Raw genomic sequence first — 21,547 nt, forward strand, 5'->3', positions numbered from 1 at the left:
TATGCATGTGCTTCTAGGGTGGGAAACTCATGCCCACTCCACTGAGAGATGGTTCATGCCTCTGTTATCAAACTGCCACCCATGCCTCCTCTGTGCCAGGCCCCCGGCTGAGCCCTGGGGATGCAGAGATGGATGTGGTCTCTGCCCTCGAGGAGCTCGCCACCTAAGAAGGGAGGCAGACATTGACCACGCACTGTGATGGGGCAGCCGTGGGAGCCCAGGCGGTGGCCCAGGGCCAGCCTCAGAGCAGGACGGGGCCCTGCATCCCCAGGGAAGGCAGGGGATCCCAAGGGCCTTGAATAAGCAGACGGCTTCAACTACCACCTGAATGCCAACAACCCCCAGCTTTGCAGCTCCAGCCCTGACACGGCTCCTAAACCCCAGACGTCAGTGTCCAGCTGCCCATTCAGCAGCTTCACTTGGTCTTCCGGGCATCTCTCTCGTCAGGACCAAGGCCAAGTTCACCCTCTCTGCCCACCCTGCCCTCCATCTTCCCTCTCTCAGTGAATGATCTCATCATCCACAAGCCAGGCACTCCAGAACCATCCCACCCCTGCCCCCAGACCCAGTCTGTCACCAGGCCCCGAGGGACAAACCCACCACGTCTCCCCACGTCCACATCGCCACGCAGTCCAGGCAGTGGCACCACCCACCTGTGCTCTTCCAAGCATCCCCTCAGTTGTCTTCTCACACGTGGCCCCTCTTCAATCCTGCAGTGACCGTGATCTCTCCAAAAAGCTCATGAAATTGTCACCTCTCCTATTTAAAAGCCTTCAGTGGCTTCTCCTTGCCTTTGGGATAAAAGTGAACATCTTGAACAGGCCGGCAAGGCCCACATGGTGTGGCCTTTGAAGACCTTGACAACTGCATCTCAGCAGCCCCCTCCTCCGTCCCCTGACCTCCCGCCTCTGCCCACCTAGGCTACCCCCACCGCGTAGACCTCCCTAGCTTCTTCACAGCGTCACCCCCACGGGCACAAGGACGTGGTCTGTCCTTTCCTCTTCCAAATGATGCTTAGGACATCTGCGCTTTGCCTGTCCACTGCCCCTGAACACCCGCTTCTGGCCCTCCTCACTGTATGGAAGAGCTTTAGGACACACTGGCGGTGACAAAGGAACCCTCATGGTTGGAGCCCAAGGTCCCAGAACCTCCCAGAGTTCCCAGAGGCACGGCCCTCACGCTGGTTTCCAGAACACCCACTCCTCTTGCTCTCTTCCATTTCTGGGTTGCGGGCTGGGAGTGGAGGGTTGGCAAAATTCCCCATCCCTTTAGCCCCAACCCTTCCCGGGGCTCGTAGTGAGCCCAGAGCAGAGGGGGTGACATCAAATGCCCAGGCCGGTGTCCTCTACCTGGGCCGGCAACCCATGTGCTCCCTGACCTCCCAGATCAACCGTCCTCGGATGCCCTGAGGCAGGTAGGCCCCTGTTCCTAAACCCCCATAGCGCCCAGGACGCCCACAACTGTCGGTTCACCTGTGGTGGTGTTGGTTTCTCTGCCTCGACCAGATGCTCAGCTTGCCCAGGGGCTAGATGTTCTCATCTCTGCGCCCGACGCCTGGCTCCGGGGTGGTCTCAGAACTGAGGTTCAGGAAAGCCCCCGCATTCGACGTGGGGGCTAACATCACATAAATGGGTGTTTTTGTCTTCTCGCATAATCCGCTGTTAAGCTCCACTGCATCCCAAACAATTCGTGAGCAGTTGGACTGAGGAGTCCGACCAGCTTTGGTCTGGATCTCAGCTCTGTTTCTAGCCATGACCTAGAGCCAGGGCTTAGCTCCACCCGCAGGGCCTCCGCTGCTTCCTCTATACAATGAGAGCAACGTCCTCCCTCAAGGGGCTTCATAACTAAGTGAACGATCTTATTCAAAGGGTGTGCAGAGAGTGTGTGCTCCATAAATCCTTCCCCTCTCCCTCCCCTAACCTCTTCCCCGGAAGGTACGGACTTGACATTTACCTGGGTGAACTTGAACCTGTAGGTCAAGTCGATTCAGATCATTCTGAAACCCAATCTGTCCACCTGACACAGTCACTCTCGCGCCCACAGATTAGACACACATCTTACTTGGCCTCATCCAAGTCCTTCAGAAACACATCAGACCCGCTGGTCAGATGGAGGCTGGAGCCCGAGTAGTGCTACTCAGCCTTGCAGGCTGCCCTTGATTTACTCATCAATTCTCCTGCACCCGCTAGCCAGGCAGCTAGGGGTTCCCCTCGAGGATCACTATCTGATCCTGCCCCTCATCTTGCCAGAAAAATACCTTGGGAGAGGTTCTAAATGCCTTTTTGAAATCAAGATTTTCAACACTCTGACCGACCACAGATCTAGTACTCAGTTTCTCCCCAAGGAGGAGATGGGAGATTAGCCCAATTTCCTTTAGGTAAACCCATGCTGGGTCCTGCTGACTGCTGCATTTTCTTCTTCCTCATTTTTTAATGCTATAAAGCACTCTTTATCTGCTATCTTTGTTAATGTCGTTAAATCGAAAGAATGTTCAGTCCTCAGTGAAAAGTCTCACTTAGAAATGACCACATTTACCCAGGCTACTTAGCTACAACTACTGGCTATTGACTGAAAACAGCTCGAAACATTTTAAGAATCTCCCTCTAACCCAGGAAATTTGCTTTTTGAATGAATGTTTTACTATAGGAAGGTAAATCTCCATCCTGCTCTTCTGACTCATTATAAATGTGGAAGGGTAAAATTCAAACACTTGCCTACACTATTGAGTCAAACATTCACTTGTTAAAAATATAACAACACTGAAAAAAAAAAAAACACCAACAAAAATATATGTATATAACAACACTGTGCCTTAATAAAAGCTTAGCTGTATATTTTAAGACCTAGAAAATAAGCTTGGCAAACTATGATTTTCAACTTTTGTAAGATTATTGAGAACACAAAAAGCCAGGACAAGAGGGAGCATAATGAAATCCAGCAGGAATAATTTGTAATTAGAAAACCCCATGCAATTCTTCAGCCAAGGATAATGGTAATCCATCTTAAAAACACACGTGTCCCATGCTGGGCACTGATGAGGCTAATCAGACACACTCCAGTGACATTTTTCACAATACCGAGGGGCCCCTAATTGCTGGTGGGTGCAGACAGGCAAGCCTCTTGCTGCTCCTCTCAGGAGATCGTGATTAAGGGCAGGCCTGGAGCCAAGGAGCCTGGGGTGGACTCCCAGCCCTCCTCCTACTCACTCCGTGACCTTAGGCAAGTTCCTCGCCCGAGGCACAGTTTCCTCATCTTTAAAATCAGGGTTGAGAATCACTAGCTTTCAGGGTGGTAGTTGTGAAGACTGAACCAGCTGCTATGCGACGTCAGCCTGACCCCAAATCTCTCTCTCCTACACCCCAGGGGCTACTGGGGTGCTCACAGGCAGCCAAAGGAGGGGCCCCATCCCCTTCATCATTCTGCCTCCTGTCTCCTGTGTTAGGGACACTCAGCCTGTGCCAGAAGCAGCAGCCAGTGTGGAGGGGTGCCTTGCCCACAGTGGCCCTGCCCTAAGGCCCGATGTTCCTCTCCTCCGCAGCCCCCCGGCCCCCCACTCCCTGCCGCTCTGGACCACAGCCTGGCCCCGGCCCAGCTGGCCTGCTGGTGATCTGCCCAGGCAGGGGTGGCACGGCTCCAGCAAAAGCTAAGGGTTCCTCATTTTGTTTTCTGCTTCAGCTGAATGGTCTGGGGTGGGGCAGTGGTAGGAGGAGCAGCAAAGTGGGGAGAAGACATGCACTTGTCCCCTGCCTGTCTCCCTCATGGCTGGGCACAGGCTGTGTTCAGTCCAGCACGGTCCTCAGCCCCAGGAAAGCCCCCCACCCCACTCTGGGGGTCCCCTGCATGGGGGCCCCCAGCACCGGAGTGATCTGGCTGTCTCCAGAGGCAGTGCCGCCCCCATCCCTCCATCTGTCCCCCTCTTTTTTATGTCCTTCCCTGGTTCAGCCTGTTCTGCCTGTTGAGCTCACCGCTCTTCTCGGCACGTGCCATGTGCCTGCCCCTCCCCAGACTGGGTCCTGGGGGCACAGGGATGACGCGGGCTAGGGCTCTGCCCTCTGAGCGCTCACTTTATAGCACCAAGAGCACAGGCTGCAGAGCCCACAGCCTGAGCTGGACTCTCCACTCGGCCCCTTTTAAGCTGTGTGATCTTGGGTCAACTACTTAACCTGAGGGTCCACTTCTTTATTTAAAAATTGGGGCCAAAGTACCTCCATTTCAGAGCCACCGTGAGAACTAAACACAACCATGTGTAAAGCTCTCAACTCAGCACACTGGGTACGAGGGATGCTCAGTCAAGTCAGCCTGGCTTCCGCCCTCCCTCCGGCTCCCTTCCTCCCATGGCCCTTCCTCCCCCTTCCCGAGATCCAGAGCCTCTTCCAAAGGGCCTGTGGGTAGAAGTGGAGCCCCTCCCCAGCTGGGGGCCCTAGGAGTCTGGGGGTCGGGTGGGTCCGGATGCTCGAGGCCCAGCCCCGTGCTGGGTGGCGTGGAGCACCAACCAGCCCCACTCTGCCTGCCAGGTGCTTCCTTTCAGAAGTCGACTCAGTCCTCTGACCTCCTTTTCTCTTCCCAGTGGCTAATTAGGGCCGATTGTGGGCTCCTTTTTAGCCTTTCTTTTTCTGAACTTGCAACTGGCTTCTTATTTCCTTCCCCAGGGCAGGGCCGGGGACCCATGGGCAGGGCCGAGCTGAAGCCCCGGCACAGCGAGGAGGCACCACCGCGCTAAGGAGGGAGGACTGTCTACCGCGCTAAGGAGGGAGGACTGTCTACGGCGGGTGTGCCCTGGGGCTGCCAGGCACGGAGGGAGGGCCACGCAGCAGGGAACTGCTCAGGTTCCTCCACTGTCTGTCCCAGGTTCCTGCCCGACGTCCAGGAATGCGTGGGGCAGCTAATAACCCATGTTCTGGCCAGCTTCGAGGTCCTCCTGCCCACTCGCAGCCTTTGAGAAAGCGATGCAGTCATAGAGCTAGCTCCCCAGGGGAAGGAGACCTTATGAGGGTTGGGGGAAGCTACTCCAACCACACCTGAGGCTGAATGTTTTCTCTACCACTTGGGGACACAGTCGGGGAAAGGGAGGGAACTAGAATGGAACCCAATGGGAAAAACTGGCACTAAGGCATCCCTGGAAATGGCCAACAGGAGGCTGGAAAGGACCAGAAGCTCTGGGATGGCAGGAAACCTCCAGGTCTTGAGGTCTAGGCTGGGTGGCACGAGATGGTCTGTCTGTAAAGAGGGGGGCTCTCTAGGGATCCTTGGTGAGCTGGAGCGCCAGCGCTCCCGTGGTGGGAAACGATGCAGTTACGAGTCCCAGGGCCAAGGCTTAGCAGCAAAGGGCCCTGAGACTCCAGGGGGACCCTAAAATCGTCAATCGCTGGAAAGAACTGAAACTGTAGTTAAAAAAAAAAAAAGCGCTCCAGCCAGGCAGAGAGGAGGAGGGCGGCAGCTGCTGGGCCGGGCAGGGCTGCCATTTACCGACAAGCACAGATCGATGGAAAGGGTAGGTAGGTCAGGGGCAGGGCGGTGGGAAAGGGGGCAGTGGAATCATCTGGAAGGCTCCCTAGAAGAGGAGTGTCACTACGAAGGTCAGGAAATCTGGTGTCCAAGGGCTGAGGTGGGCTCACCACCCATCTTGAGCACCAGGGCCTGCGCTGTGGTTACCGCCGCATCCTGGGGGGGGCGGTGCTGGGGGAGTGATGCTGGATCCACTCGGGCCAAGGTGTCCTCCCTGCTCCAGCTCCAGCGGCCAGGAGGCTGCCACATGTTCCCATCACGCCTTCTCACCTGGAGCCGGAGCTTGATGGCTCTTCTGCTAATGGCCTCCAGGTGTGTCCTTGGGCCCCCGGGGGGAGACGTCCTGGAGGACACACCCCCTCCTACTCCAGTCCCACCCCTCTGGTCACCTTCAGCCGCAGAACCTGGGCTGGCCCGGGGCAGGCCTCAGTGCATTGGTACAATCTCACCCCAGGCAAGACAGGTTTCAAAGGTCGAAAGGCCTCCTTTTCTGAGTGGCTACTGGGCTCTGAGCCCCCTCTTCATTGTCCTTTTGGCTTCAGTGCATGGGACCCTGGGGTAACAGGAAAGGTCGTCCTATGGAATCAGATGGCCTAGTGCCTCCTCGTGAGTCTGTGGCTACGCGTCTCCATGACTACGGGCCTGTTTCTGCACATCTGCAGCTCTCTCTACCATTCGTCTCTGTGTCTGAGACTATATGTCTATGTGTTTCTCTGTATATTTCACAGCAAAGATTTCCTTGACTGAAACAACAAATTACGTCAGCATTTGTTGTCTAATAAATGGAAGTCCAATATCACCCTTCCTGTTTCCCCTCCCTAAGGCCTTACATTTTCGTTCCAGAGTTATTTCCAGCCTAAACGGGGTGTGGGGGAAATCTGATTCATGCTCGGCTGGGGGTGACTTGGACTCAGGAAGGTGAGAGTCTCATGGCTGATGAACCGCAAAGCAGCGGAGGGGAGGGCCAGAAATCACTCCCCTGGGGCTTGGAGCAGGCCCCAAGCACCAGACACCTTGGCATCACTGGGTCTATCTTCCCATTTTTCTCCTGGTCCAGGAGGATGCTTGAGTGAGTCTGTGCTCCTGGATCAGAGCGTTTATGGACCAGCAGCTTTATCGTGACCACCCTCGCCATTACGTCCTTCTTCATCACCGCCACCACTCTCATCACCGCTGTCACCGCCACTGCCACTCCCTCTACCACCGTGACCACTGCTGTCACCATCAACACAACTAGGATGCCACAGTCGCTGTCACCAACACCACTGTTCCAGTACTAATGTCAGAGCTTTCCAGTTACTTTGCAGTAACTATTTCTCCTTCCTCCGCAGTAATAAAGACCACAACTTTCTGCTAGGAAAATCGACCCCTCGTTAAAAGACCCTCGTTCCCAGGCCCTTTGAACCTAGTTAGATGTGGCCATGCGGGTGAGAGTGCTGCCTGAAATCATCGGAAGTGCCCATAAAGGGAGGGAGTACCCTTATTTATCCTTTCCCTCCATCTGCTACCTGATGTGAGTGTTGGCGCCCTTGCAACCATTTTGTACCATAAGGGACTACACCCTAGGGAAGGCAGAGTGGGAGACTGGAAGGAGGGCTAGTTTCTCATAACTATGGAGCAGCTGTTCAGACTCTGGGCTGACTTGGAACCATGTTCTCTTCTATGAAAGAAAAACATGAACTACTTCCATATCATTTAAGAGACTGCTGTTTGGGGCATTCTGATGCACACGGCTAAACCTAAGCCTAATTAGTATATATCATCTCATATTAGTTTGCATTAAATAGTTTGGGCCAATGATCTGTATATGATGGATGGGGTGGGGGAAGAGGGAGATAGGGCAGGAGGGGAGGGATGAAGAGAGAGAGAGAGAGAGGGAGGGAGGAAGGAAGAGAGAGGGGGCTGGGGAGAGACTGATTGAATTCCAGGATTCCTACCCTTGGGAAGTAGCCATTCTGAGGCAAACAGTAGCAAGGATAGGCGTTCAGAACCATGGACAGTTCATGGACTGCAGTAATGAGGGGACAGGGCTGGAAAAGAGGAAAGTTTCCTGATGGCGGTGATGGTTGGTTTCCCTCCAGCTATGTTCACTGACCCCCACTCTGTACCAGGCACTGTGCCAGGAACTGGGATAAATACCAGGACAAATGTCCACCAAATCCACATTTATCTCCCAAGACCAGAGCAAGTAGATCAATATGGGAAGTTTCCCTAAAGAAGGATGGAACTGAGAGACTGGTTGAGAGGTGGAACAAGAAGACGGCATGACAGGAAGGGCAGACACTAAAGTGTCAGGGTCCCTGGGGCAGAAGACTCCAGGTTGGAAGAGAGCAAGTGGGTCCACTGGTCCGTGAATTAGAGAGTGCAGCACAGGTGAGAGTTAAAGAAGTGAGGTCCCAGGGCCCTTTCACTCCTCTGGTACTACACCAAAGACGCCAGTTTCTGGTCCCAGAATCTATGATACTGTCATTGTAGCAGTATGTGGAATCGGTGACTAAGATCTACCGTTCTAATTCTAAGGCTCTGAGTCAGTCATCCACTGCTGTGTAACAAACCAGCCCCCAAAAGTTAATGACCCAAAAGAGCATCCCCTTTATTCGCTCACAATTCTGCAAGTCAGCAGTTTGGGCTTGGGCCAGCTGGGTAGGTCTCCTGGTCTTATCTGGGGTCACTCAGGCAGCTGGAAGATCATCTGAGAGTTGCTGGTTTAGCAGGCTTCAGCAGGGTGGCTCATTTCTGGTCTCTTCCTCTAAGAGGCTTACTTAGGTTTCTACGCATGGAGATCTCAGGGGAGCAAGAAGAGAGGAGACCCCAGGCACGAGCAATCTGTAATCCTCCGTTTGCATCACATTTGCTGATGTCTCAAGAGCTGAAGGAATTCACACGGCCAAACCGAAGTCGGTGTGGGAAGGGACAGGATAAAAGCATGGCCACAGTAGGCAGGGTTCATTGGGGAACATCAATATTAACAACCTACCGCAGCTTCTGTTTTACCACCATTCATACAACCAACACCATAAGAATCCTATGTTCTGATTCGAACAGATCATGGTTCTACGGCTCTCCAAGCCTTGCGGTTCTTAGAATTCAATGCTTTGAGTCTAAGATTCTATAGAGTTAGAAGTAGAAGGCTTGGTACAGCAGAGGAGGATCATAAGGACCCCAGAGGATGCCAGGGCAGTCAAGCAAAATAAGATCACTCCCAGACTAAGCAGGAGGCCACCTGACTCTTCCAGTCCCACCCTTCAGCCCCCAACTTCCTCCCAGAGCAGGCAGTGGCATGAGCTGGGAATTAGAAATCCTAGATATTAGGCCCTGTTCCATCACTCATCTGAGGTGGCTCTAAGCACATCTCTTAACCTCCCGGGTTCTCATATAACCAACAGAGATATCAATCCCTGTCTTCCCAATGACACGGAACAGTGGTGAAGCCGGGAGAACTGGCCGCTAACTTCAGGTCAGGAGCCTGACCCTGACACAGCTTAGGAAGAGGGTTTTGCTCTTACCTCCTCAAACTGCCTTGAAACCCAAGAGACCCTGAGCTGTAAGGAAGCCAAGATTTACATACATGATTGCCCTGGGTCTGTCCTGACCTCTACGTGCAAAAGAAAGGAAACAGGGATGGGGGTGGGCAGGGCTCCTGAGAATCCAACTCTGTTCCTCCCCCCGTCCCCCCACGCACACCTGTCCCCGACTTACACTGAAATCCTGGGGCCAGATGCTGCCTGGCTTTGCGCCTCAGTCTGCCCTACCCTTTAGCTTCCCCAAGAAGGCAAAAAGTAGCTCCATGAGAGGAGACCTGGACCAGGGCAGTAACTCGGGAAATGGAACAGCTAGAGGGACAAGTGGAAACCCACAGGCTGATGAGGTCAAGTGTAGATGGGGGTGGGGGGGGTCCTCACCTAGCCTGCTTCACAGGGTGGACGGAGCCAGAGATTTCTCAATCAGTACTGCATTTAGTAAGTGTTCCCTGGGGCCCTCTGCACGCCGAGCTCTGAGCTGGGGGCCGACAACTGGGCCCGAGTTCCAACTGCCAACCCTCTGGGGGCTCAGGGGACCTCTCCCCCTCTGATCACTACGTGAAGTTCAAGGAGAGAGAAGAAGCCAGGAAGGCTCCCTGGAGGGGGAAAGAGCTCAAGCTGAGCCCTGAGGGGCAGAAGGCTGCAACGGAGAAATAACATCCAGGGGAGGGCAGAGAGCACCCACGCGGAACAAGTGGAAACCCACAGGGTGAAGCACCTTGTGAGGAAATAGAAGCCCAGAGAGGGACAGGGACCTGCTCGAAAGCACACAGCCAGCCGGAGACCAAGACCAAAAGACAAATGGGGTAAATCCCCTTTTCTAAACTCGTTTCCAATTCTAAACTGGGGTACCGCCTAGAAACTATACAGCACAGTGCGAAGGTGGTAAGGAACGGGTTCCCCCCCCACCCCCCATGGCCTGGGGGTCTGGAGGGGGGGAAGATTTGGGCAGGAGCCCTTATGACTTTCAGACTTTCAGAGGATTCATCCAACTCGTTTATTCTAGCCTTTCCCCAGAGGCCCAGGCCACAGAATGTAGGAGGAGGGTATTAAATATCGGAGAGTTATTTAAAAGCCACTGGCCCGCCCCTCAGAAGCAGAGTGTGGCCTTTGCTGACTCAATGGAGAAAATGAATCTTGGGCCTATGGATTTTCCCATTTCGCGGTGGTGGGGGCAGGGGGAGGGAGAAATGGGAACAGCAGAGGCCGCCGTGGAGTGTGCCCCTCCCCGCCAGCGCAGAAGCTCCAGGAGAGAACCTGGGGCCTCCCCCGCCACCTAATGACTGAGCTTCATCATGTCAGGCCTGCCAGGCAGCTCCTCCACTTGCCTCAGAGGAAGGGGGAGCGGAGGGAAGGGGAGGCCAGCATGAGGGCTGCCGGGATGAAGGGAGCCTGGACTGCAGGCTGCTCGAACATCAGACTCAGGAGGACCCCCCGACCGTCCTCCCACTGCCCTATAGCGGAGGGTGGGGCCAAGTTCAAGGTCACAATTTGGTGAGGGCCCCCGACTCGGGCAAGTCACAGTATTACCTTCTCCTCCACAACCCCCAATTCTTAAAAGGCCAAGGGATGCAAGACTCAAAAGCCCTCCTAGCTCATCCTGTGCACATACGCACCTTTGCAGACAGAGAAGCCGAGAGTGGGAAAGGCAGACTTGCCCACAGGCTCCAGTGGCACTGGAGACTCTGTCCTGTTAGAAATGGAGCTGGAGGCAGATGGGGCAGCGCTACCTGCCGGGTGACCTCAGGGAAGTCAAAAACCTCATCAGGTTCTGTACCAAAGCCTAGAGGAGCTTCCAGAGAGCAGGGTCTCTGCCGGGAGAAAGGGGATCCAGGGTAGGAGCTGGAGTTTAGGGGAGGGACAGCGCCTTGGAAAGCTGAGGGGGGCCCTGAGACCCTGTGGGATAACAGATTCAAGAACTGGGGTCCAGTGGGGCTGACATGGGGCCTGTCACTCCAGCCCAGGGCAGCGGATCACTCTGCCTGGGCGGGGCTGGGGTGACTCGTTTGCTGAGTCCTAAGAAAACCCTGAGGGCCTGAGCTCTTGGCCCACAGGCTCCCCTGGGATCTGACCCAGTCACACTCCCTAGAGAGAGGATCTAGGATGGGGAGGGCTGCGGCAAGGGAGATGAACGAACAGGAAACCCGAGCTGCTGGCAGGCTCAGGCCCTGGTCAGCTGTGCAACCTTGGGGAAAGCACTTAACCTTTCTGGGAAGCTGTCTCCTGAGTCAAGTGTAGATGGGGGTGGGGGGGGGGGTCCTCACCTAGCCTGCTTCACAGGGTGGACGGAGCCAGAGATCTCTCAATCAGTACTGCATTTAGTAAGTGTTCCCTGGGGCCCTCTGCACGCTGAGCTCTGAGCCGACAACTGGGCCCGAGTTCCAACTGCCAACCCTCAGGGGGCTCAGGGGACCTCTCCCCCTCTGATCACTACGTGAAGTTCAAGGAGAGAGAAGAAGCCAAGAAGGCTCCCTGGAGGAGGAAAGAGCTCAAGCAGAAGGGGCAGAAGGCCTGAGTGGAGAAATAACATCCAGGGGAGGGCAGAGAGTGCCCACGTGGGGCAAAGAGTGAGAAAAACCCACTGGATGCATCAGAGAACAGACACACAGCCTCAGAAGCTACTGGACAGAGACTTTTTTTTTTTTAGCTGGAGTTGCACTGTTTATTGATCAGTTTGGGGTGGAGAAGCCTCTTTCTGATATTAACACTATCTTTCCAACTGCTTACCTGTTCTCTAATGTTCTGTAGTTTGGACATACATTTACTGAACACCTACTGCATGCCAAACACGGACAACCCCAGAAAGGGAGAGGGCTGTTCCCCCAGAGAACAGACACCCCCAAATGACTCACAAACTTGGGTCCATGGGGTCCTGGACAGAGGAGAGGAACACCTGCACAAACAGGAGATGGGGGGAAGGCAGGGTGGAGGCACAGGCAGAGACAGCACCTGCAGACTTGTCCCTGTTAGCAGCTACCATGAATTTGTGGTATCGGGGGATGAAGGAAGATGGAACAGAGCAAAACGACATGGGAGCTAATGAGTCCCCAAAAGGGCGGTGCTTCATGCAGAGTTACATGGGTGCCAGGCCCCGGGCCCTAATGACACAGTGTTTCTTGTTTCAAAATATTTTCCTTTCATAATATCCCAATAGCTCTGAAACGACCAGGAATTCAGAAGCCCACGTTCTTTGCAGAAGTAGAAGCCGACAGTCCAGGGGTGAAGAGAGGCCCAAGGTCACAGCAGACCCACCCTGGCATCTGTTCTTAGCTTCAGATTCCTGGGGTCAGGGTGAGATTTCCCTGTGGTGCTGGCCCCGCTCAGACACAGCTACCACCTTGGACAAAGCCCTGGGAAAGGACCCTGGGGCCAGATTTCCAGGCAAAGCCCTGAGGACCACAGGCTTTGGGGCAAGTCCCTGACCCTCTGGGCTCTCCTTCCCATTTATAAAATAGTCATTGCCTTGTTCTCTGGCTCCTGATGGTGCTAGGTTCTCGCTAGACCTCCCTTCCCCAAAGGAGGTGTCTAGCACCTGCACCCCACCCCCCCACCAAGCAAAGCTGCCTGCTCCTCTGCAGGCCTTTTCCAGGAGAGCCATCAGCCAATCAGAAACCAGCCACCATGGGGCCTGTGGAGGGAGGTGTGGCCTTGGCAGTTGGTCTGTGATTTCTTAGTGGCTGGAGGCAGAAGGGGCTCCATGCAGCAGGACAAGGAGGCAAATAACTTTTCATTCATCTGCAAACATGTACTGCCCAGTCTCATGCTAGTCCTTGTACTGAAAACACAATAGTGCAGAAGAGCCAGTGCCTCCCACTGAGGAAGATGTCCGAGCTGGGGCTTAGAGCTGCCATGGGCCATGGCTGGGACTGGGGCAAGAGCTGAGAGCTCAGCCTCAACAGCATCTGTTTGAGTCCTTGTGCCCACATGAGAAAGGACACCACGCCCTGTTAACTCCACAGACCAGGGGCATGGTGGCCGGCAGAAGTGGGCTCAGTCAGAGTGAGTTGGGCAACCTCTGGATGCACGTGCTTCCATGCATCGGCCCATAAGCGTGCCCCTCTGAGAACACACCCAAACACCTGCATGGATCCAGAAGTACGAATGTTCAAATATGTATGTGCTTATGGGTCTACAGACACATATCAGGATGCTCTCAAATCTATGTCCATATGTGCCCGTGTGTGAATGAGCCTGCATGGACTTGTAAGAGGCACACCTGAGCCTGCCTGGAGCTGTGCACAAGCTTGTGCAAGCCTTCCTATGCATGTGTATGCACACCAAGTGAGCATGAGGCTGTGTGCTCACATGTGGACACACCTAGGTCTCTTTATGTGTCAAGCTTCTACTGTACATGTGCAACCTCGCATGTACATCCATCGGACACGCCGATATGCATGTGCAAGTTACTATTCTCTTCTGCCAATACCTGGGAGTGATGACGGGGACGGAGAGGGGAGGGGAAGAGGAGGGCTACCCTCCACCCCCAGCATCAAAAGCCCTGCTCCTTAACACTGGCCCTTGCCTGAGACCCAGGCCACCACAGGGTCTACCTCTTCTCCTTAAGTGGTATCGCCCTGTCGGTGGATCAGTTAAATATAACCTCACGGAAGGAGTCAACTCAACAACCAATCCTAATTCAGAAGAAAGAGACTGACTGATTCTTCGGGGGCGGGGAGGTGGGGGGCGGCACAGAGCCTTTATCCCAACTAATTCTGCTGATACCAGAAGGGCCTTCAGATCAAGTGTCAGCCTCTCTAGCCTGAATAATTCATGCCAAGGCCAAGAGTGTTCCCTTCTCAGGAGCCTGTCTCTTTAAATCAGGTCCTGAGCTTCCCAGTTCTGGGGAAAAAAAAAAAAAAAAAAATCCAGAACAAAACAAACCTAAAAACAGCTCAGCCCAGCCCCTCTGAGACCCCTACTCCATGCTGCAAAACTGTTTCTGTTTGGACAACCTCTGGAGCCCAGAACTCTCCGAGGCATTCACCATGTATAGGTGGGGTACCCTGGAGGGGAGGAGGGGCAGGCATCCAACCCTCAGGTCCTGAGACCCAGAACCATCTAGCAGGGGTCCCCAGGTCTTGGGGCAGGGGATGGCAAAGAGCTGAATCACCACACCCACTGAGTCCCAGGGCCTAGGCGAGGGCTTGGGGGAGGAGTCCAGCCTGGTGGAGGAAATCAGATGCCAGAACTCGGGCAGAGAAGCCAGTGAGTTGGGGGAGGAGGGGTGGGGAGAAGGCAGGGGATGCTGCCGACTTCCTCGGGGTGGATGGGGTGGGGCTGGAGAAGAAGGTGGTCTCGCGGGACTTGCAGGGGTGTCGACCCAGCCAGGCCTGATGTAACTGGGGTCGCAGAGGAGGGGGCTGAGGCTGGGGATTTTCCTCCTCCTAGCGCAGCCTTCTGCTTGATCACAGGGATTAGGAAGAGGCGGAAAAATGAGGTTCTTGCCCAGCCCACCCCTCATCCCTGCCTGCGCTGGTCGGAGGAACTCGAACGTCTTCCCCCCAGTTTCTCTCTCGGTGATGCTGACCCACCTGCCAGCCCTCCCCGCCCGGGCGGGCCCCGCCCCACACGTGCCGGAGAGGGAGGAACCAGCTTAAACGCGGCGGGTAGGGGGAGATGAAGCGGAGGCAAGTCAGAACCTCGGAGCCAAACTTCTCAGCAGCCCAGAAGCCGAGGAGGCAGAGGAGAGAGCGACAGAGAGCGGCAGCCAAAAGCCCTGGTTCTCGGGAGCCTCCCACTCCGCCTCTCTGCAAGGAGGGCGCGGAGACACCACTGGGGGCGGAGGAGGAGGCCAGGAGGCGGGGAGGGGGGAGGCAAACCCTGCCCACTCGGCTCGGAGCCCGGCACCGCCGCGGAAGTCGGAGGCCGGTGCGCAGGGCGAGGAGGGCACCGGGGGCGGGGGGCTCGGCTCCCCGCCTGACCCCTCCCGCTCCAGCCAGGAAAGTGAAGCCTCCTCGGACTGCAAAGCCAGCGGACGGACCGACCGCGAGCGCCAGGAGCTCCGGGTCAAGGACTTGCCCCACCTGCCCCCCTCCCTTGCCCCTCCCCTCCCAGGCGCTCCGAACTCACTGGTGAGCGCGGCGGCCCGGGCGCTGGATGCGGGGGCAGTCGCGATGGCCCCGCGCGCGGGACGGCCGGAACACAGGGGCCCGCTGCTGCCGGGACTGCTGCTCGTGGCGGCGGCGCTGAGCCGGCCCGCCGCGCCCTGTCCCTTCCAGTGCTACTGCTTCGGCAGCCCCAGGCTGCTGTTGCGCTGCGCGTCGGGCGCCGAGCTCCGGCAGCCGCCGCGGGACGTGCCGCCCGACGCGCGCAACCTCACCATCGTGGGCGCCAACCTGACGGTGCTGCGCGCGGCCGCCTTCGCCGGCGGGGACGCGGACGGCGAGGAGGCGGAGGCGGGCGGCGTGCGCCTGCCGCTCCTGACCGCGCTGCGCCTCACGCACAACAACATCGAGGTGGTGGAGGACGGCGCCTTCGACGGGCTTCCCAGCCTGGCGGCGCTCGACCTGAGCCACAACCCGCTGCGCGTCCTCGGCGGCGGCGCCTTCCGCGGGCTGCCCACGCTGCGCTCGCTGCTGCTCAACCACGCGCTGGCGCGGGGCGGCCCCGCGCTGCTGGCTGCGCTGGACGTCGCGCTCGCCCCGCTGGACGAGCTGCGCCTCCTGGGCCTGGCGGGCAACGCGCTGAGCCACCTGCCGCCCGCCGCGCTGCGCCGGCCGCGCCTGGAGCAGCTGGACGCGCGCCTCAACGCGCTGGCGGGCCTGGGCCCCGACGAGCTGCGCGCGCTGGAGCGCGAGGGCGACCTCCCGGCGCCGCGCCTGCTGCTCGCCGACAACCCCTGCGCTGCGGCTGTGCCGCGCGCCCCCTGCTGGCCTGGCTGCGGAACGCCACGGAGCGCGTCCCCGACGCGCGGCGCCTACGCTGTGCCGCCCCACGGGCGCTGCACGACCGGCCTTTCCTGGACCTGGACGAGGCGCGGCTGCGCTGCGCCGACGGCGACCTCGACGGTCGCGGGGAAGAAGTGGAACTCGCTGGCCCGGAGCTGGAAGCCTCCTACGTCTTCTTCGGGCTGGTTCTGGCGCTCATCGGCCTCATCTTCCTAATGGTGCTCTACCTAAACCGCCGCGGCATCCAGCGCTGGATGCGCAACTTGCGCGAGGCCTGCCGGGACCAGATGGAAGGCTACCACTACCGCTACGAGCAGGACGCCGACCCGCGCCGCGCGCCCGCCCCGGCCGCCCCCGCCGGCTCTCGCGCCACTTCCCCCGGCTCCGGCCTCTGAACTCTGCCCGCTGGGGCTTGGGGTCCGCCCCTGCCAGCTGATGATCTTACTGAGGCTGCCTGGCTCGAAGCCGTGGGTCGGAGACGCCCGCGAGCTTGGGGCTGTGAGACTTGACCCCGACCGACCCGAGACCTTGGGATTATGCCATCTCCCCTACCCGGAGGCCCCAAGCGGTACCCCATCTCCGCCAGCTTCCAAGAATTGTCTCCATCAAAGACCCAGAGACATCCCTCTTCTGATTCCATAAGTCCCACCTGCCCATCCCAGGCTCTGGCATCCCTCTTGAACCACCCAAAGCGCGCCCCCCCGACCCCGCGCGAGACTCTGTCCTTCAGTCTAGAGGCCCTGAGACTGCTTCCGCCACCCAGACCTCTCAACAGGAAACATCCCTCTAGACTACTCTGCACCTGGAGCCCTCAGCTCCGTTCCAGTGCTCAGGGGCCCTCATATCCTATTCCGGTATCAGGCAGAGCGCCCCCCCCCCCCAAGGTTTTTGTGAATTTTGAGCCTTTTTTCCCCTCTCATTCTGGAGCTCTTAACTCTCCATCCTAGAGACCTACATCCGGGGGTTCTGAGAATCGAGCACCCTTCCCCAACCTGTGGATGTGTTTCATACCACCCACCACCCGGCTCTGGTTCAGGCCCCTCACTTCCTTGGCCCCCTCCTTCCTTGGCCCAGCTCCTGTCTGTCTTTCCCGTCCCAGGGACAGGCAAACCCCGTTATCACCTTAGTGCGGAGCCAGTCCTCAGCCTTTCCACTTTTGGCTCTGAGCCCCCAATACTCAGTGCTTGTCCCCCGTCTCAAACTCTCGGCTCTTCACCTCAATCCGAGTTTCATCCGCCTGCCCAAGTCTTGGGCTCTCCGTCCCCCTCACGGCCATCATTTGCACTCAGTACCGCACCTGCTGCTCACGAGGTCAGCGAGGAATCCATCCTTGGGCTATATGCACCTGTGCTTCCCTCTGAGGGTGAGCTCTCCAGCCCTGCAAAACAGGCGCCGGTGCCAAGCATCCCCAGCCGTCCAGCAGATCCCCGTGGGAGATCCTGGAGGGGAGAGTCCTGGGGGTGCAAAGTAGATGGGCTGGCCTCAGACCCGGTGTCACCTGACCATTGGGTCACAGAGAGGGGTGGGGGAGGGGTCTCTGAAGGGCCAGGAGCTGCTGCCCTCATGTTCTCCCCGCCCCCCATTGACTCCTCCCCTGGGAATTTTTGCTGCCGGCTTCCCACCCCTGTCTCCCCTCCCCCTACACCTTCTGGATGAGGAAGGGGGTTCTCTCCTCCTGTCTCAGGCACAAGCCCTCCTGTCCAGGGTCAGAGCTCAGCGCCCTGCCTTCTGCATGATCCCAAAGCACAACTGGTGAGAGGGGAGGGGGCTGCCTCTCCCTGACTCCCACCCCCAGGTCAGGCGGAATGGCTGGTCTGAGCTGCCTCTGCGCACAGGAGGTTCCCCTCCCCCACCATATTGGCTTGAGGCCTGTCTTCCCGCCCCCACCCAAGAAATCTGAGTCTCCCTTGAGCAGTTTTCTATAAAGTCTGCAATAATCTCAGATGCTCCGTTCTTGTAAATGGCGCCGTGTCACTCCTGCTGACCTTGGTCGTTGAAGGGGGTGGGAGGACCCTTGGGAGAGCATTTGGGACCTTCCTGAGGTGAAGTGGTGACCCTCGGTGTCTTCTCCCAGACAAGGGGAGAGGAAACAGGCTCTGACTGCATGTCGTAAGCTTGAGGCTAGACATGTGGAGGGACTTCCCGATGGGATGCATTGCTCTCCAAACCAGTTTGCTCTTTATCCTGAGATAGGGTTCTCCACAGCCAGGGTGGGATCCTACACTTCCTCTGCATCCTCTTACCTTTTTTTTTTTTTTTTTTTTTTTGTCTTTTTGCCATTTCTTGGGCCGCTGCCGTGGCATATGGAGGTTCCCAGGCTAGGGGTCTAATCGGAGCTGTAGCCGCCGGCCTACACCACAGCCACAGCAACAAGGGATCCGAGCCGCGTCTGCGACCTACACCACAGCTCATGGCAACACCGGATCCTTAACCTGCTGAGCGAGGCCAAGGATCGAACCTGCAACCTCATGGTTCCTAGTCGGATTCGTTAACCACTGAGCCACGACGGGAACCTCCCTCCTCTTACCTTTGATTCCACATCCATCACTCTGGTGGGGTTGGGAGTCGTGGGGAAGATGGCGTTGGACTGACAATCACGAGCATCAGATGAGGCTGTCAGGGAGCAAATCCAGCATCGGCGAATCAGAGGCAGTTAACTCAGACAGGAAAGAGGAGTGGTCATTATTTGCTGCTTTGACATCGTCCCCTGTGTTGAATCAGCTGATACTCCTTTATGTCCTTTATGTGGCAGAAGTCTAGCGTTCTCGCATTTTAGAATCTTAGGGCTGTGTCATTCTAGAATTCATGTCTTCTAGACATTGAAAGGGACCTCAGAGGTAACGTGGGACGCCTTGAAAGCCATGTCAGCAAGGAGCACCCTCTCTTGATGAGGCACTCACCTACCTCCCTCCTGGGTGCATACCTTTCGGCGCCAGAGGAATCCGCCTGGGATTTCTCAATAGTCCCAGCTTTGCCTTGGAGGCCGGGAGCACACCTCAGCCCAGGACAGCTCTTCACAGAGTGGTTGGCAGTGCACGAGTCTCCTCATCTCCTCCCAGCAAACTCCCTCCTCCCAGTCATTCCTCAGGAGAAGGGGTTAAATTCTCTTGACTCATTCCCAACCATCAGTGACTTTCAAAGCGTGCTCGACCAATCCCGCAGGACGCAATAGTGATGGTCTCGCTTACGCAGGTTAGAGGTCTGTGTCTCTAACGGGTCAGCCCCGCACCCCCTTGCCCCCCTCCCCCCGCCTTTCCAAAGACATACCCCTTGGTAATGAAGACTAAAACGGCACGCAGGGAGTCCCGGCACAGAGAAATGCTACTAGCTGTGGGTTCATTGTCAGCAAAAATTTTTGAGGGTTTTAGATGACAGCTGTCGCTAAGCTAGATATCAAATCAAGAGTTGTCAAAAATCAACTCATCGGGAGTTCCCGTCGTGGCGCAATGGTTAACGAATCCGACTGGGAACCATGAGGTTGCGGGTTCGATCCCTGCCCTTGCTCAGTGGGTTAACGATCCGGCGTGACCGTGAGCTGTAGTGTAGGTCGCAGACGCGGCTCGGATCCCGCGTTGCTGTGGCTCTGGCGTAGGCCGGTGGCTACAGCTCCGATTCGACCCCTAGCCTGGGAACCTCCATATGCCGCGGGAGCGGCCCAAGAAATAGCAACAGCAACAACAACAAAAAAGACAAAAGACAAAAAAAAAAAAATCAACTCATCGAGTGCTGAATGTTTGCCAATCAACATTTAACCTTAGTGCCATTCCCTGATTGCCATTAAATGTTGTCTCTGAGCTGCTACCCTTCCTGCAGCCTGTCAGTGGCCTTTGGCTTTATGGGACTATCAGCAGGTCCCCAGGGCCCCCAGCCTTGCCTCCTCTGCAAATCCAGCAATTCGCTTAGTCTCTACTGAATATAACCTTTCCAGTCCTAGAAAAGCTAATGACCCAGGGGAGGAATTATATTCAATCAAGTTCTAGAGAAAAGAAATCCAAGGAAATCATGAGAGCTCAGAGTAAGGGCCTGACCCAGCCTAGGGAAACTTCTGAAAGTCACATATGAGCAGGGTTTTGAAGGATGAGTAGGCGTTTGAAAAACAGAGACCGATCAGGAGTCTCATCAACTCGTACAAAGGCCTGGAGGCAAGAAGATCTTGTGAGTCTGAGAATTCAAGAAGACCATTAATGGCTAGGGGCAGAGATGTGGGTGGGTAAGATGGTTCTGCATTCCCCTCATTTTCCACTGGGAGGCGCTAGAGGGACTTCCGCCCTTGGCAAAGTCAGGACGTGGAGAGCTGTGATAGGTGGGCTAGGAGAACTGCGTAGCTCTCTTACGTGTTCCTTCCTTCTGCCCATTCTATGCTGGGCACTGGAGACAGAAGAGGTCCACCGGAGGCAGGGGGGTGAGGGAAGGGGCCACAGAGAGGCCTCACCGAAAAAGGCGAGAGGGAGGGGTCTGGCCGGCCCTCCCGACACCCTCTCTCAGCAGAGCCAAGAACCCACCGAATGGCTGGCCTTTGTCTCTAATAGGATGCTGCGAATGCTGGGGCAAGTTTGATGTGGGCAGGGAACTGCAGGTGCCAGGGGCGGGGTGGCAGGGGGTGGGGGGACTCTCCATCCAGGATGTGCCGTTAAAGAGCAGGTAGGGGGGAGAGAAGAGGTGTGTGACTGTCAGAAATGTGATAGACATGAGGCAGCTCTGCGCGGGACAGAAACGCATCAGGCTTCCGGGGGTTCTGCAACCCTGTCAAAGCTGACCTTTCCTCTCAAAAACAAAAGGAAGCCGCCGTCACCATCTCCTGGAGAAGCCTTTTGCTTCTGCGACCCCTTTCCTATCCAGACCCTTCTGGTCTGGGGGGCGGGGAACCAGCTGGAGTCCAGAGGCCCGGGTTTCCATCTGAGCTCGGCATGACTTGCCGTGTCATTTGGTCCCCAGTCAGTCAGACACATTGGTGAGGCCCTACTGGGTGCCGGCTGCTGGGAATTCAGTGGTGAGCACTGCTTTCCTGGCCCAGGCCGCCCCTGACTGTGGACTCCCCCGCCCCTCCCTGGCTCCAGGTCCCTTCTGTCCAGGCTGGGGCTGGACTTTTGACCTCCAGAGGCACTGCCTGCTCTCTCCGAAGTCCATCTCCTCCTTTCATTAAGTCTCTTCCTGGCAGACTCACAGCCCTAATTTATGGGCATGGCCTTTCCCAGACTGGGAGAAGTGACGGGGACAGTTAATATTCCTGCGGAGATGTGCCCGGCCGCCTTCGGAGTCCCCCCCGCCTGTGCCCTCACCCCTCCCTCACCGCCCCCACCCCCTGCCCACAGAACTGCCTCAGGGCGACTTTCCCGGGGGTGGCCAGTCCCACGCAGACCATCTCAACTAACCCTTCAGGGTACTGGTGGGGAAGTCGAGGCCCAGAGAGGGCAGGAGCCCAGCCAGGTCACACAGGGTGTCAGGAACAGAGCAGATGCAGAGCTCGGGGTACCCCCGGCCATCCTCTCCTGCTCTGGGTCTGAGTACCTGGCAGGGCTGCCCCACCCCTTCACTGTGGATCTGAACCCCTGTGGCCATTGCCTCCTGCGGCCAGGCCTGCAGTGGCCTGGAGGTAGGAAAACAGCCGACAAGGAACAGGCAAGGAGCTCTCTT

At 56.8% G+C, this 21,547-nt stretch overlaps 1 protein-coding gene across 1 annotated transcript; it reads left to right on the forward strand.

Annotated features, from left to right (window-relative positions):
- TPBGL (trophoblast glycoprotein like) lies at window positions 12,578–17,855 on the forward strand. Its single transcript, XM_021062510.1, is given in 2 exon segments — window positions 12,578–15,863; window positions 15,866–17,855. Coding segments are annotated over 2 exon segments (1,167 nt in total). The 5' UTR covers window positions 12,578–15,139; the 3' UTR covers window positions 16,309–17,855.

This window comes from Sus scrofa, chromosome 9 (genome assembly GCF_000003025.6).
Source record: "Sus scrofa isolate TJ Tabasco breed Duroc chromosome 9, Sscrofa11.1, whole genome shotgun sequence".
Lineage (NCBI taxonomy): Eukaryota > Metazoa > Chordata > Mammalia > Artiodactyla > Suidae > Sus > Sus scrofa.